Source organism: Megalops cyprinoides, chromosome 23 (assembly GCF_013368585.1).
Source record: "Megalops cyprinoides isolate fMegCyp1 chromosome 23, fMegCyp1.pri, whole genome shotgun sequence".
NCBI lineage: Eukaryota > Metazoa > Chordata > Actinopteri > Elopiformes > Megalopidae > Megalops > Megalops cyprinoides.
The window spans coordinates 2,981,613-2,993,813 of record NC_050605.1 but is presented as its reverse complement, the minus strand read 5'-3'; the positions used below and the strand labels follow the sequence as shown (position 1 = coordinate 2,993,813).

The 12,201-nt window shown below is 49.6% G+C and overlaps 1 protein-coding gene across 1 annotated transcript in view; it reads left to right on the top strand.

The window, feature by feature from the left end:
• The window catches only part of LOC118770254 (cyclin-dependent kinase 17), a 67,218-nt gene extending 55,769 nt beyond the window's left edge, over window positions 1-11,449 (top strand). Inside the window, exons 5-17 of the mRNA XM_036517814.1 lie at window positions 2,747-2,872; window positions 4,457-4,513; window positions 4,990-5,104; window positions 5,597-5,691; window positions 6,159-6,221; window positions 6,429-6,552; window positions 6,942-7,062; window positions 7,394-7,491; window positions 7,861-7,966; window positions 8,614-8,656; window positions 9,033-9,123; window positions 9,546-9,623; window positions 10,414-11,449. Coding sequence (XP_036373707.1) covers window positions 2,747-2,872; window positions 4,457-4,513; window positions 4,990-5,104; window positions 5,597-5,691; window positions 6,159-6,221; window positions 6,429-6,552; window positions 6,942-7,062; window positions 7,394-7,491; window positions 7,861-7,966; window positions 8,614-8,656; window positions 9,033-9,123; window positions 9,546-9,623; window positions 10,414-10,451 — 1,155 coding nt within the window. The 3' untranslated portion in view covers window positions 10,452-11,449. The remainder of the gene's footprint in view (window positions 1-2,746; window positions 2,873-4,456; window positions 4,514-4,989; window positions 5,105-5,596; window positions 5,692-6,158; window positions 6,222-6,428; window positions 6,553-6,941; window positions 7,063-7,393; window positions 7,492-7,860; window positions 7,967-8,613; window positions 8,657-9,032; window positions 9,124-9,545; window positions 9,624-10,413) is intronic.
• Window positions 11,450-12,201: the final 752 nt, after the last annotated feature.

The following is a 12,201-nucleotide window of genomic DNA, read 5'->3' as shown; positions in this document are numbered from 1 at the left end:
CGCTGGGTTGCACAATCGATAAATCTATAAGGCATGTGAGAAGGCCGTGTGTCACCGCGCCCAAAACGACTGCAAATAAGACACAAAGTAAGTACAATCATGAACTCCATTGCACTGTGTGAGAGCTCTTTTCTTCAACACAAAAAGTTGCATCATGATGACGTAAGTGTGCCCGGAACGTTAAGCGCAATGTGAGTGCAGGCCAGCGGGGAAGCGGGGAGGGGGGACAATTGTGCTCAGGCACAGTACAAGGCAACCGGGCCTAGTGTGAGTACGCCCTTAATTTCTATGTTCTCCCTTTCTCTCATTGTCTCTCCATCAGTCTCTCCCTCAGTCTCTCCATCTCTCTCTCCCTACCTCTCTTCCTTCTGCTTTCAGTGTCACAGTAAGCGCGACGGTAAGATGAACCTGTGATCATCGAGCCACGGCGCCCCCCCTCAGAAAGAAGGGCCAGGAGAGAGAGACAGGCAGACAGAGAAAATGCGCAGATAGGTGCCTCTCTCAGAAGCGCAGATCCAAACGTCTGAGGCTGCAGTCGGTACCAGCGCGAGAGCAAGCGATGCCACTCACACTTCTTTGGGGGTTCATTTCAGGCTTCGCTTCGGGCTCCGCTTTCAAGCTCCTCCTCTGCCAGGCCCTGCCGCCGCAGAGCATGGTCACTGGGGTGTTACACGGCCCCTGACCATCGTGCTGAGATACAGCCATTCGGAGACATACTCTGAATGAGAGGAGGGGCTTTACAGCACCCAGGAATGGCCCTTTACAGCGCCTGTGTCCCGCCTCGCTCCACACTGCGCAAACATAGCGGCCGTAAAGGCCAGGGCTGCAGATGACCATGTCGCCATGGCAACAACCCTCCTGAGCGGGAGGAATGGGAATTGTCTATGGTACCGTATATCTGCGGTGGACCAGAGAACATCAGCGCCTCACTACCAGGCTGAAAAGTGTCTACAGCGTCCTGTATGTCTACAGTGCAGCAGAAAGCATCTGTGGTGCATTCATAGCAGGCTAGGAAAGGCCTATGGCATATCCACAGTGGACCAGAGAACATATATGGTGTTTGGAAAGTGGCTTTGTCTTTGTGAGGACTTGCTTATAAAACAGGTAGAATTCCCCATTTCGCAGCTTTTCGTTCCTTAACACTGCAATGTATAGTCAGTACATCAGACCCTGTTAAAGGGTAAATGAGCGAATGTGTGAATGTGGAGCGGCCTTGTTTATTTATGAGTGTGCGGTGCAGGTTGTGTGTTCAGTGGTGCAGACACACGTGTGTGGATCCCAGCAGGGTCCTGGGACAGCCTGGGACCCTGAGGCTGTGAGGGTGCAGGCAGTCTGTGCTGTGTCTGCAGTGGGAATGTGCTCTCTCCGGGGGCGAAATGGAGTGCAAACAGGGATCTGTGACCGTGATGAGCTGTGACCTCAGGGGCCGGTGTCACCCGGCTGCACTGCCAAACCACGCCAGGGCCCACGCTGCACCGTGTCCTCTGCTGTCTGTGTCTGTCTGTGTCTGGGTGTGAGATAATGGCAGACTGCAGGGTCTGCCTTCTCAAGTGTCCCTGCAGCGGGTTACCGCTTCTGCGCTTGTCTCCCTGTTTCTCTCCCTCCCTCCCTCTGTGGTTCGGCTGCTCTTCTGGGAAGAGTGCAGTGCCTATTTCTGGGATGGAGAGACGCGAGAAGACGTGTCTGTGGCTTTCTGCCTCTCCTGTATTTTGTTGAACATTTCAGCAGATTCACACAGCAGCACTCCGATTCCCATGTCCCGGGCGGGTTTGTCCATAACTCTTTAAGAGTGATGGGAAATAAAGCTTCTAGGGATGATTTGTTTAATTTTACTGGTCTGCAGGAATGTTTTCCTTAAAATGGTCTGGTTTTATAATAATAGACCCTTTTCCAGTGCCCAGTCTTAGCTGTGTAGGTCAGCTCTGTCTCAGGCGAGATGAAGGCGCTTCAACGGCAAACTGATGCTGACTGAGAGCGCCCTGTGTGACCTCAGATAAGATAGCGGCTTCAGTCCAAGCTGTGCAAGATAAACAGAATGCCTGTTTATCATGTGTAATGTACAATAGCAAGAACCTTAAACGGTTTTAACTTCATGGTGATGCAAGCACGCAAATGCCTTATATTTGTCGAGTGACCTCAGTGGATGGTAACAGGCTGGTTTATGTGGTATCAGAGAGACGGAACCCCAGAGGTCCTCTGTACACCGCGGCGCGGGAGGGGAGTGGCAACTGAAAAGTGGGCCGCCTCGTTGGGCTGCGCTTGAATGTCCCTCGCTTGGCTGAGGGAACGCAGTGTTTCAGTGTGCGTTTGGCTGACCCCTGGGGCTGCAACGAGCGGGTTTCTTCATGGTTGGAGTAGATACTCAAAACCGTCCTGCCCCGTGTGTGTGGTTGGGTGTGTGTGTGTGTGTCTGTGTGTGTGTCTGTGAGAGAGAGAGAGAGAGAGAGAGAGAGAGAGAGAGAGAGAGAGAGAGAGAGAGAGAGAGAGAGAGAGAGAGGGAGCGACTGTTTATGTTGCTATCAGCGTATACTCAGTGTATTTCTGTGTCACGCAGAACTACACTGGCTGAAAAGAAATAACTAAGACATCTCTGTCTGCATTTCAGCCAGTGCACTTCGAACGTGGTTCAGCACATATTTCATTTAACCAGCTTCTGCATGCCTGTCAGCCATCGCAGTTGTCATCCACCTCTGTGTGTATGTCAGTGTAGTTGTAACCTAGCTCTGCGCTGATGCTTTTGTTGCAGGACCTGAACAAGCGGCTCTCTCTGCCGGCGGATATCAGGATACCTGACGGCTACCTGGAGAAGCTGCAGATGAACAGCCCGCCCTTCGACCAGCCCCTGAGCCGCCGCTCCCGCAGGGCCTCACTGGTGAGCGCATGCCACACACACACACACACACACACACACACACACACATGCTCCCTGTCCCCCACACCCTTGTCCTCCAACAGCCCTACTCCCTGCTTCCCCCCAATCCCAACTGGACCCTCAGCCCTATGTAAGATCAAAGAACAAAGCAGTGAGACTGTTTTTAGTGTGGAGGTCGGACTGCTCTCTCTTTAGTGTGAGCCCATATTCCTGTCTCTTTAGCATGAGTCCACGGCCCTTAGCTGGAGGTAGTATTCCTGTTTCTATAGCTTTAGCCTGCAAACCTTAGCTGGAGGTCGTATTCCTGTCTCTGTAGCATGAGCCTGTAACCCTTAGCTGGAGGTCATATTCCTGTATTTATACCATGAGCCTGCAGCCCGTAGCTGGAGGGCAGAATGCTCTCTCTATAGTATGTGTGTAGTAGAAGTCAGACTGCTCTCTATAGCGAGAGTGCAGTAGAGGTCAGGTCCTCCACAGCATGGGCTCCTGCTGCTGGTAGCTTCTCCCAGCCAAATCTGCCCGTTCAGCGTTATTATGCTCCACCACATCAAGTCCTATAGACAAAAGAGTAGGCTATTCATATAAGAGCACACTACTACAGCTCAGGGAAAATCTAACTCAGTTACAGTTCAGTCTTTCTGTCTACAGACCTTACCACTTTCAGTGCTACTGCTGTGTAATTTTTTATCAGGGTCCATAGCTCTCATCTGCTGTAACTGGCATTGTGTCTCTGCAGTTAGCTCTGTGAAGTGTTGTACCAAATAAAATCTGGCTGTTTACACTAGCTGATTAATTAGTCAGTGCCCTTGTGGTGCGATCCTCCACAGTTTGTGCTAGTGTCTGATGGAACCTTAATTTTAGAGCATAAATTATCGTGGAGCTTATAGCAGGCAGTGTGAAAATTTTTTTTGTCCTGTTGTTGGAGTGTAATTTCTTTAAATCACACAGCTCAGCAGGTTTTTGAGGTTGTCTAAGAACGCTTCTCCGCTCGGCTCCCTCTCCCTCTTCACCCTCTCTTCTCTCCTCCTCATTCCTCCTTCTCTCCTCTCTCCCCTCCTCCTTCGCTCCTCCTTCCCTCACTCCTCTCCCTCTCTCCTCTCCTCCTCCTTCACTTCACTTCCTCCCCCACTCCCTCTCTCCTTCCCTTTGTCCCACTCCCCTGTTGTTGTCGGCAGGTTTTGCATTTGAATTGCCTGCCTCTGTGTTTTCTTGGTGTCTATTGTTCCTCACTGTCATCAGTCTTTGTCCTGCTCGCTTGCCACCTCCCCCTCCACTGCCACCAGCAGCAGCAGCACCACCACCACCACCATCACCACCATCATGCTCATGTTCGGTGTGCTCTCAAAACACAGAAACAGCTCCCTCTGGTGTTCACTGACGCACATTACCACCGTCTCATCTCACCCTGTCAGAGCAGCCATCGCCATGACAAATATCCCAGTGTAAATTGGAATTAGTGGCAGACACACAGCGTGGCGGGTGCGTCAGGGACACATGCAAGGCCGAGATAACCACTCACAGCTGACAGGGGACAGCGATCTCATTTACCGGCCCTCTCTCCCTTTGTCACTTTCTGCCTTTCAGTCGGAGATCGGCTTTGGGAAGCTGGAGACCTACATCAAGCTGGACAAGCTGGGAGAGGTGAGTGCATGTCTCCTGTCCCTCTGGGGGTCTGTTCACCTGTACTGTACCTGTACCTGCCTGTATGCGCCTCACCTGAGCTCTGCCAGCGCAGACAGACCCTCTCCTCACACACCACAACCCACTACAGTGCCACACAACAAGACTTTAACAGCCAGCCCTCTAAGGCACAAAAAGTACAGTCTATGTACTTGGTTTGTATTTGGCATGTCTTGTCCGAATAGACACTTTTCAGCTTTAAATATCAAGATGGCAACTGGGTTCTTTCTCCTTTTAAGCTGGGATAATATCAATTGAAGATTAAAATCCTCTCTCTCTCTCTCTCTCTCTCTCTCTCTCTCTCTCTCTCTCTCTCTCTCTCTCTCTCTCTCTCTCTCTCTCTCTCTCTCTCTCTCTCTCTCTCTCTCTCTCTCTTCCTCCTTCCCTGCCTCCCTCCCTGCCCCCCCTGCTCTTTCTCTCACTCTCTGTGTCTCCAGGGGACATACGCCACAGTGTTTAAGGGGCGGAGCAAGCTGACAGACAACCTGGTCGCTCTGAAAGAAATCCGGCTGGAGCATGAGGAGGGGGCACCCTGCACAGCCATCCGGGAAGGTGAGGGAACCCATCTCACCTGTCCCAACTGACGTGCCCCTATCACTGTCTTGTCCCAAAAGAAACACCCCTATCACCCACATGTCCTGAAGGGCGACCCTATTGCTCACCTGTCCTGAAGGACACGCCCCTGTCACTCCCCTATCCTGATGGACATGGCCCTATCGCTCCCCTGTCCCGACAGTCACGCCTCAATTGTTAACCTGCCTTAAAAGATATGCTGTGATCCCTTATCAGTCTCTTTTGGACAAATGAATCTCTTACTTGTTTTAACAGCTTTGTCCCACACCCTGTCCTTTAAAAAAAAAACTTATCTCTCCTGTCTCTAATATCCCCATGCTCTGATATCACCTACCTCTCTTAGAAACACCCTGTTCCCATGTAGCAACAGACCCATCTCTCACCTGTATGTGATCAAAACTGCATCAGCACCTCGCCATTTTTTCTCTCGCTGGTGAGCCTAACTGTCGCCCCCTGCTCTCTCTCCGGCAGTGTCATTACTGAAGGACCTGAAGCACGCGAACATCGTGACGCTACATGACATCGTTCACACGGACAAGTCCCTGACGCTAGTCTTTGAGTACCTGGTGAGAGCCGCTGCGTTCCTCCCTCTCACCCCCACCCCACCCCCTGTGGACACCCATCAGAGCGATGTGTTTAACACACAGGGTTCACATCTGCCTGCCTGCCTGCGCAAACAGATTTCACACTAGGAAGAGTGTGTGCGAGTGTGTCTGTGTCTGTATGTGTGTGTCTGTGTGTGTCTGCGTGCGTGTGTGTCTGTGTGTCACGTCTCCAACAGATCATGCCTAAATCACTGAGCAGGCTGCCCTTTTTACCCGTCATGCACCTCATTCACTGAAAACACATTGAGATAAAGATCCCCCACATATGGTGTAAGAGTTCCCTGGAAGGACACCTCTACATGGTGGCTGTATCCGCTGTGGATTGATCTATTGAGTTGTTTTTTGTTTTTTTGTTACTTGGGTTGGAGAACTGTAGACTGCATGTCCTTACATTTCCTGTCCAATTAATGATCTCACTCCTTGTGCAGGACAAGGACCTGAAGCAGTACATGGATGACTGTGGCAACATCATGAGCATGCACAATGTGAAGGTGAGTGTCTTCAGTCGTGCTACCCAGGTGACATTACTACAAATGAAGGTCTTCCTGTTCCAGGCGATTGGCAGTGTCCTCTTGCATAAATGTCTGAGGTGTTTCTGTGCTTGGATCTCCCAGTGTTTCTGGGGGACCTTCTCTTCCAACTGATTGGCAGTGTCCCCTTAGATGGTGCTTCTGACCCTCACTACCCCTGTGTTTCAGATCTTCCTGTTCCAGATCCTGCGGGGCCTGGCCTACTGCCACCGGCGGAAGGTGCTTCACCGCGATCTGAAGCCCCAGAATCTGCTCATCAACGAGAGGGGGGAGCTCAAGCTGGCCGACTTTGGTGAGAGACCCTGCTCAGCCGCTGACCCGGGATCAGCCCCAGCACAGTTCGGAGTGGTGCATCGAGTCAGGATGAGGGCAGGGTTAACTGATCTGGGTTAACTGAAGGGAGTCTTTAGAGAGCAGCATGTGTCACATGAGCAGTCCCGACACCTTAAGCAACTGTAGAACCATGTCCAGCTCGTACTGCACCCTAGAGAAAACCACAGGGTTTTATTGGTACAAAAGCTATTGTAGGACCCTCCGATTCCTCAGGGAATCTCACAGGGTTGGACGTAATGCAGCTTCTGTGTGGATTGTCTTTGGTATTAAAAAAAACACTTGGGTTCCAGAATGCCCAAATGCAGCAGTATTTTCAGGCAGCTCCTCTCTGTCTGTCCGTGTGTCCAGGTCTGGCCAGAGCCAAGTCGGTGCCCACGAAGACATACTCCAACGAGGTGGTGACGCTATGGTACCGCCCGCCAGACGTCCTGCTGGGCTCCTCGGAGTACTCCACCCAAATCGACATGTGGTGAGGAGACATGCTGAGTTTCTCCCCCAGCCTTAGAATGGCTCTCTTCCAGGGAAGCAGAGCTGACAGGTTCAGACTGACTGCTTTTGTGGGCAGAGTGTTGCCAGGTTTGAAGGTGTAGGGTTTGTGTTAGACGGATGCAATGTGGAATTGTCTCTGTGAGATGACATCATAAAGCACACAGGTGGAATGCAAATGATCTCCAGCCCTGGAAGACTGACATGATAAGGTGGGCTTAAGACAAAGTCCAGGACAAAGTACGCAAGGTGTCTCTGCCTGTATGTACGCATCCGTGTGTGTGTGTGAGTGACCATGCCCGCTCTGTTTCCAGGGGGGTGGGGTGCATATTCTACGAGATGGCGGCAGGCAGGCCCCTTTTCCCGGGCTCCACAGTGGAGGACGAGCTGCACCTCATCTTCAGACTGCTGGGTGAGTCCTGCAGCCCTCATGCCCAGGGCATGCTCACGGGACAAGCTATAACCTTTCCATATAAACCACACCAGCTGGGTGTTAACTGTATTAATCACACTGACACCGTGTTAAATGGGTGAACCATGCTCGCTCAGTCTCAAGTCTGTGAATAATTCTCACTCCGGTAGATCTGTGAGCTACTCTGGTTCAGTTTTAATTGTAGTAACCACCCTGGCTCAGGGATAAATATGCATACCATCCTGCCTGAGTGTTAAATATGTAAACTGCTTTGGCTCAGTGATAAATCTATAAACCACTCTGGCTCAGTGTTAATTTAAGTTACCGCCCTGGGTCAGTTTTAGATGAACTTGGCTGTGTTCCTCACAGGCACACCCACAGAAGAGACCTGGCCTGGGATCTCCTCCATCGAAGAATTCAAATCGTACAATTTCCCCAAATACAAAGCCCAAGCCTTCATCAACCATGCACCAAGGTACAGTACGCTAAGGGCTTGTGCGTGCGTGCGTGCGTGCGTGCGTGCGTGCGTGCGTGCATGCGTGCGTATGTATGTGTGCATGTGCGTGTGCGTGCAAGTGCAGATGTGTATGTCACATTGGCTTGTTTTTAATGGCCTACTTGGCACATCCAAAACTTCCCTTTAATGTAACGGGCTGAAGTGTAACAGTATATACACCAGCTCCAGCAAGGGATGACTAATAAGGATGATAACGCATATGGTATGTTTGTCAGTGGTGTGTTTATCAGTGATCCTTATAAGGATGTAAAAAGTGTTTAGTTGGACTGAGAAGTTACTAACTTTTCCCTGAACGTGGGGACTGAACTGTGAAAAAAGCATGCCATGATGGAATCTGTTTTGAGCTTGCATCTCTTCAGAAATTCTGTGTGCTGCCCCTCCTGTCACTCTGTATGCATGAGAGTGTGTGTGCGTGAGTGTGTGTGTTTATGGGTAAGTGTGTGTGTGTGTGTGTGTGTGTTTTCCAGGGAGGATATCCTGTGGAATTTTTGAAAGGCGACTCTACTTCCTTCCTTTGGTTTGCCACCAAACACACATCAGTCAGCAGTGACAGTAGGAAAACTGACCCCCCCTCTCTCTCCCATTCTCCTCTCTTTCTCTCTCAGGCTGGACACTGAAGGCATTGAATTGTTGTTAATGTTTTTAAAAGTAAGTTTCACACACCCATCTGCAGTTTGCGCCTGTTTCAAGAGTTTTCACTTTGCCACACTCATTGTCTATTCTCATATGTATAGTTTTCTGTCTGCGCATGTTAAACTGCTGTTCTACAAATGACCACCAGGAGGCAGGATAGGGATACTGCATGTCAGCAGAATTACTTTTTCACATTTTTTGAAATACAGGAGCATTTAATGCACAATGTAATGCAGTAATATGGTAGCATCATGAATTTATTTATACTAATTTAAATTTAATTCAACGTTGGAATGTGTATATTTTTTCAGTTTGTTTGGCTTGCTTTTAAAGTTACATTTTAAATCAATGTGCATCAAAAGAACACGTTTCTCTCTTTTTCCCTCCCAAGTATGAGTCGAAGAAAAGGATCTCGGCTGACGATTCCATGAGGCACCCATATTTCAAGAGCCTGGGGATGCGGGTGCACACATTGCCTGAAAGTGAGTGCCTTCAGCTGGGATCAGGGAATCACTGAAGCCTGAGGCTTTGAGGCCTAGCCGAAGTCCTCACAGAACAAGAGAGATTTAGGAAGCTGACGCTTAATCACAATAATTTTGAGGACAGCTAGGCCTGTGAAGGTGCTCCAACAGACTGTCCTCGCGCAGGAAGATTCTTTACCTGAGAGGAAGTGAGGTCACAGACCACGCATTGCTGAGAGTCAGCGGTAGTGCTAGTCCTTATTTTCTGCACACGCATCTCACCCCGATGTCCCCCAACCCTCCCACACAGTGTGTCAGTAAAGAGCTCAGTGAGCACAACACACCTTGAGTCTTCCTGAACCTTCTAGGCCGCAAGTCTGAAAAAGGCCAACCGCTGGATTTCGTAAGCCAACTCCCATACTTTACTGTCTCTCCTTCAACAGGTATTTCAATATTCACACTGAAGGAGGTGCAGCTGCAGAAAGACCCAGGCTACCGAAGCTCTTCTTACCCTGAATCAGGTGGGATGACCATGTGACTACCTCAGTCTTCCATTACATTGCATTAACGTACATGACATTACATTACGTTGATTTGTTTGGAGACTCACGCAACATTTAGTTATACAGAGAGATAAGTGTTCCCATTTACAGCACTGCCTAATACAGCAATGCTGGTACTCTGTGGTGGAGTTATCTGGCAGTGCTTAACTCCACCAGATAATATGGGACTGACCACACCAAAGCTTTACTGCAGTGGTGTGTCTATGTAGTTTATTAGTCTAGCCATTTTTCAGCAGAGAAGAATCAGATTTAGCTGTGCAGTTTAGGGTTAGGTTGTGTCTCTCATAGTGTAGAGCACAGCATAGAGATAAAATGCTGTATTGCAGGTGTACTGTAACTGGGTGTAGAGCTGGCCACCTCCAGGACAGTGTGTCTTTGTGAGCTGTTTTCCAAGCGCAGTGTCCATGTCTAATCAGCAGGGGGAGCCTCATTTCCCATGGCAGCCCTGAGCTTCACTGAGCATTGCTTTCCTCCCCCACCAACAAGAGGGTACTGGGTCACTGATAGAACCATTAGTCTTAGTTGCGTGACGTGTGTGTATGTGTTAGAGGAGGCACGCATATGTGCAAAAAGCTACAGTCCTGTTCTATAACTGAGCAAACCACAAATAATGCGCATAACCAAAATTGAAACTGATATCAGAGGTAATGTAATTAACCTAGTGTCTGAAACCATTTCATTATTTCTCTCTCACTCTCCTTCCTCGCTTTCATATTCTCTTTCTCTCTTTCTTTTTCTCTTTCTGCAGGAAACAGTAAGAACAGAAGACAGAGCATGCTCTTTTAGACTCTCACGCTTTGGCTACAGCAAGAGCAAGGACTTGTATTCTGTTGTGTAAACTCCCCCTCCAGTCCAGAGAAGAGGATATGCATGTGTGGGAGGGCAGGGGGGGTTGCCTCTCTCTCCCCACAGTGCTTGCCCCCACCCCACCCCACAGTGCTCGCCCCCTCCCTCCCTCCCTCCCTCTTTCCCTGGTCCGTCAGAGTGGGGTCCAGCAGGCGGCCGTTTTGTACAGATGTTTTTGGCACCCCCTGCTGGACAGCACGGGACTGAGACAAGAGACTGTGTGTTAATTTATTGGAGAGGAAAAAAAAACATTTGCTGCTAAACAACTACTGTCTATATTTAACACACTGTTTTATCATGTGAATGCGCTTGGTTACCCTTCGACAGCAGACCAGTCCCTGAAAAGAGTTTATCATTTCATGGATGTCGTCGTCGTCATTGTTGTCCTTGCAGTCGTCAGTTTCAGAAATATGACTGCTTATAGTGTCTGCGCGGCTCCTCGATCCTGCTAGACTTGAGGTCCGTTGTGTCGCAAGCAGGTTTTGCAGATTTTTGTTTGTGTTTGTTTGTTCTCCGAAACTTCTCCCTCTGGAATACTGTAGCGGTCGCGATTTCAGACTTTACACCAGCACCGGGACCCTAGATCATGTGACAACTCTTTCCTGAAGAGCGATTGGACGTCTGGGGCGATGGCGATGCACCCCTCTCTCCCCAGAACACTCCCACACGTCTGACCAGTGTGTTTCAGACAGACACCACGGTGCTGTCCACACTGCACTCCGGAATGTTCCGCCGTCTGGCTCCTCCGCTGTATCCACAACCCAGACCTCTTTGCAGCCCTCAGCGTGAAGGGAGGGGGGACAGGGTGCACCCGCTTGTCACCCTCTGCGTGGGACAGGAAGCCGCGGGGGCTGGTGGTCGGGGAACCCAAGCACCCGTGGCGTTCTGAAGCGACCAAGCCGTGGCTGACATCACCGAGGGGGGATGGGGGGGGGGGGGGCAAAGAAGGAGAGGGAAGGACGGCTCTGGGGCCTGTTCCAATCGCCCACTTTCTCAAGACACCAACTCCAGGATGCCCAGTGTGGCAGTCAGCCTCTTCTGTCCCGGTGGGACGCCTCACGGACCCTCGCTCCCCCCACGACCGCCCCCCTTTCTACCCGAACAGTGCAGTGCTTGTCCGCAATTGTGTTTTTCGCTTTTAAAAGCTAGTTTAGTGCATCTTCAATAACTGTAAATTGTCTCTTTTTTTCCGCCAATGGTAGGTCTACGCTGTAGCTGGCTATCAGTAGGAGGGGGAGAGGAGGGGAGCGAACAGTCACTGTACTGGATTTTTAAGGCTCTGGAGACAGATTTCTGCTTGTAATGAATTTTGACAAACGTAGTTTATTCAACAGTATTAAGAGCCTTTTTTGTATGTTACATTTTAACTTTATTTGTGAATAATTGTTATTGTGGCATGCTGGGGGATTCGTTCCTAAAGCTGTGCTCTTTTTCAGAGAAATGGAAAAAAGAAAACAAATAGCAAAATCGAGCGCAAACCGAGGTGGAGAAAAATCTATATATTTGTGTAAGAGTTTGCATTGGACCACTGCTCTGTTTTCCAGCGTTTGTACACGTTTAAACAAAAAAAAGAAAAAAGGAAGAAAAAAGATTTCAAATTGAAAGTTTAGATTTAACGAACAGCTGTGTTTTCAACTGACAGTAATGTATTAATATTGTAATATTGTACTTTTTTTCCCAGTATGAGAAT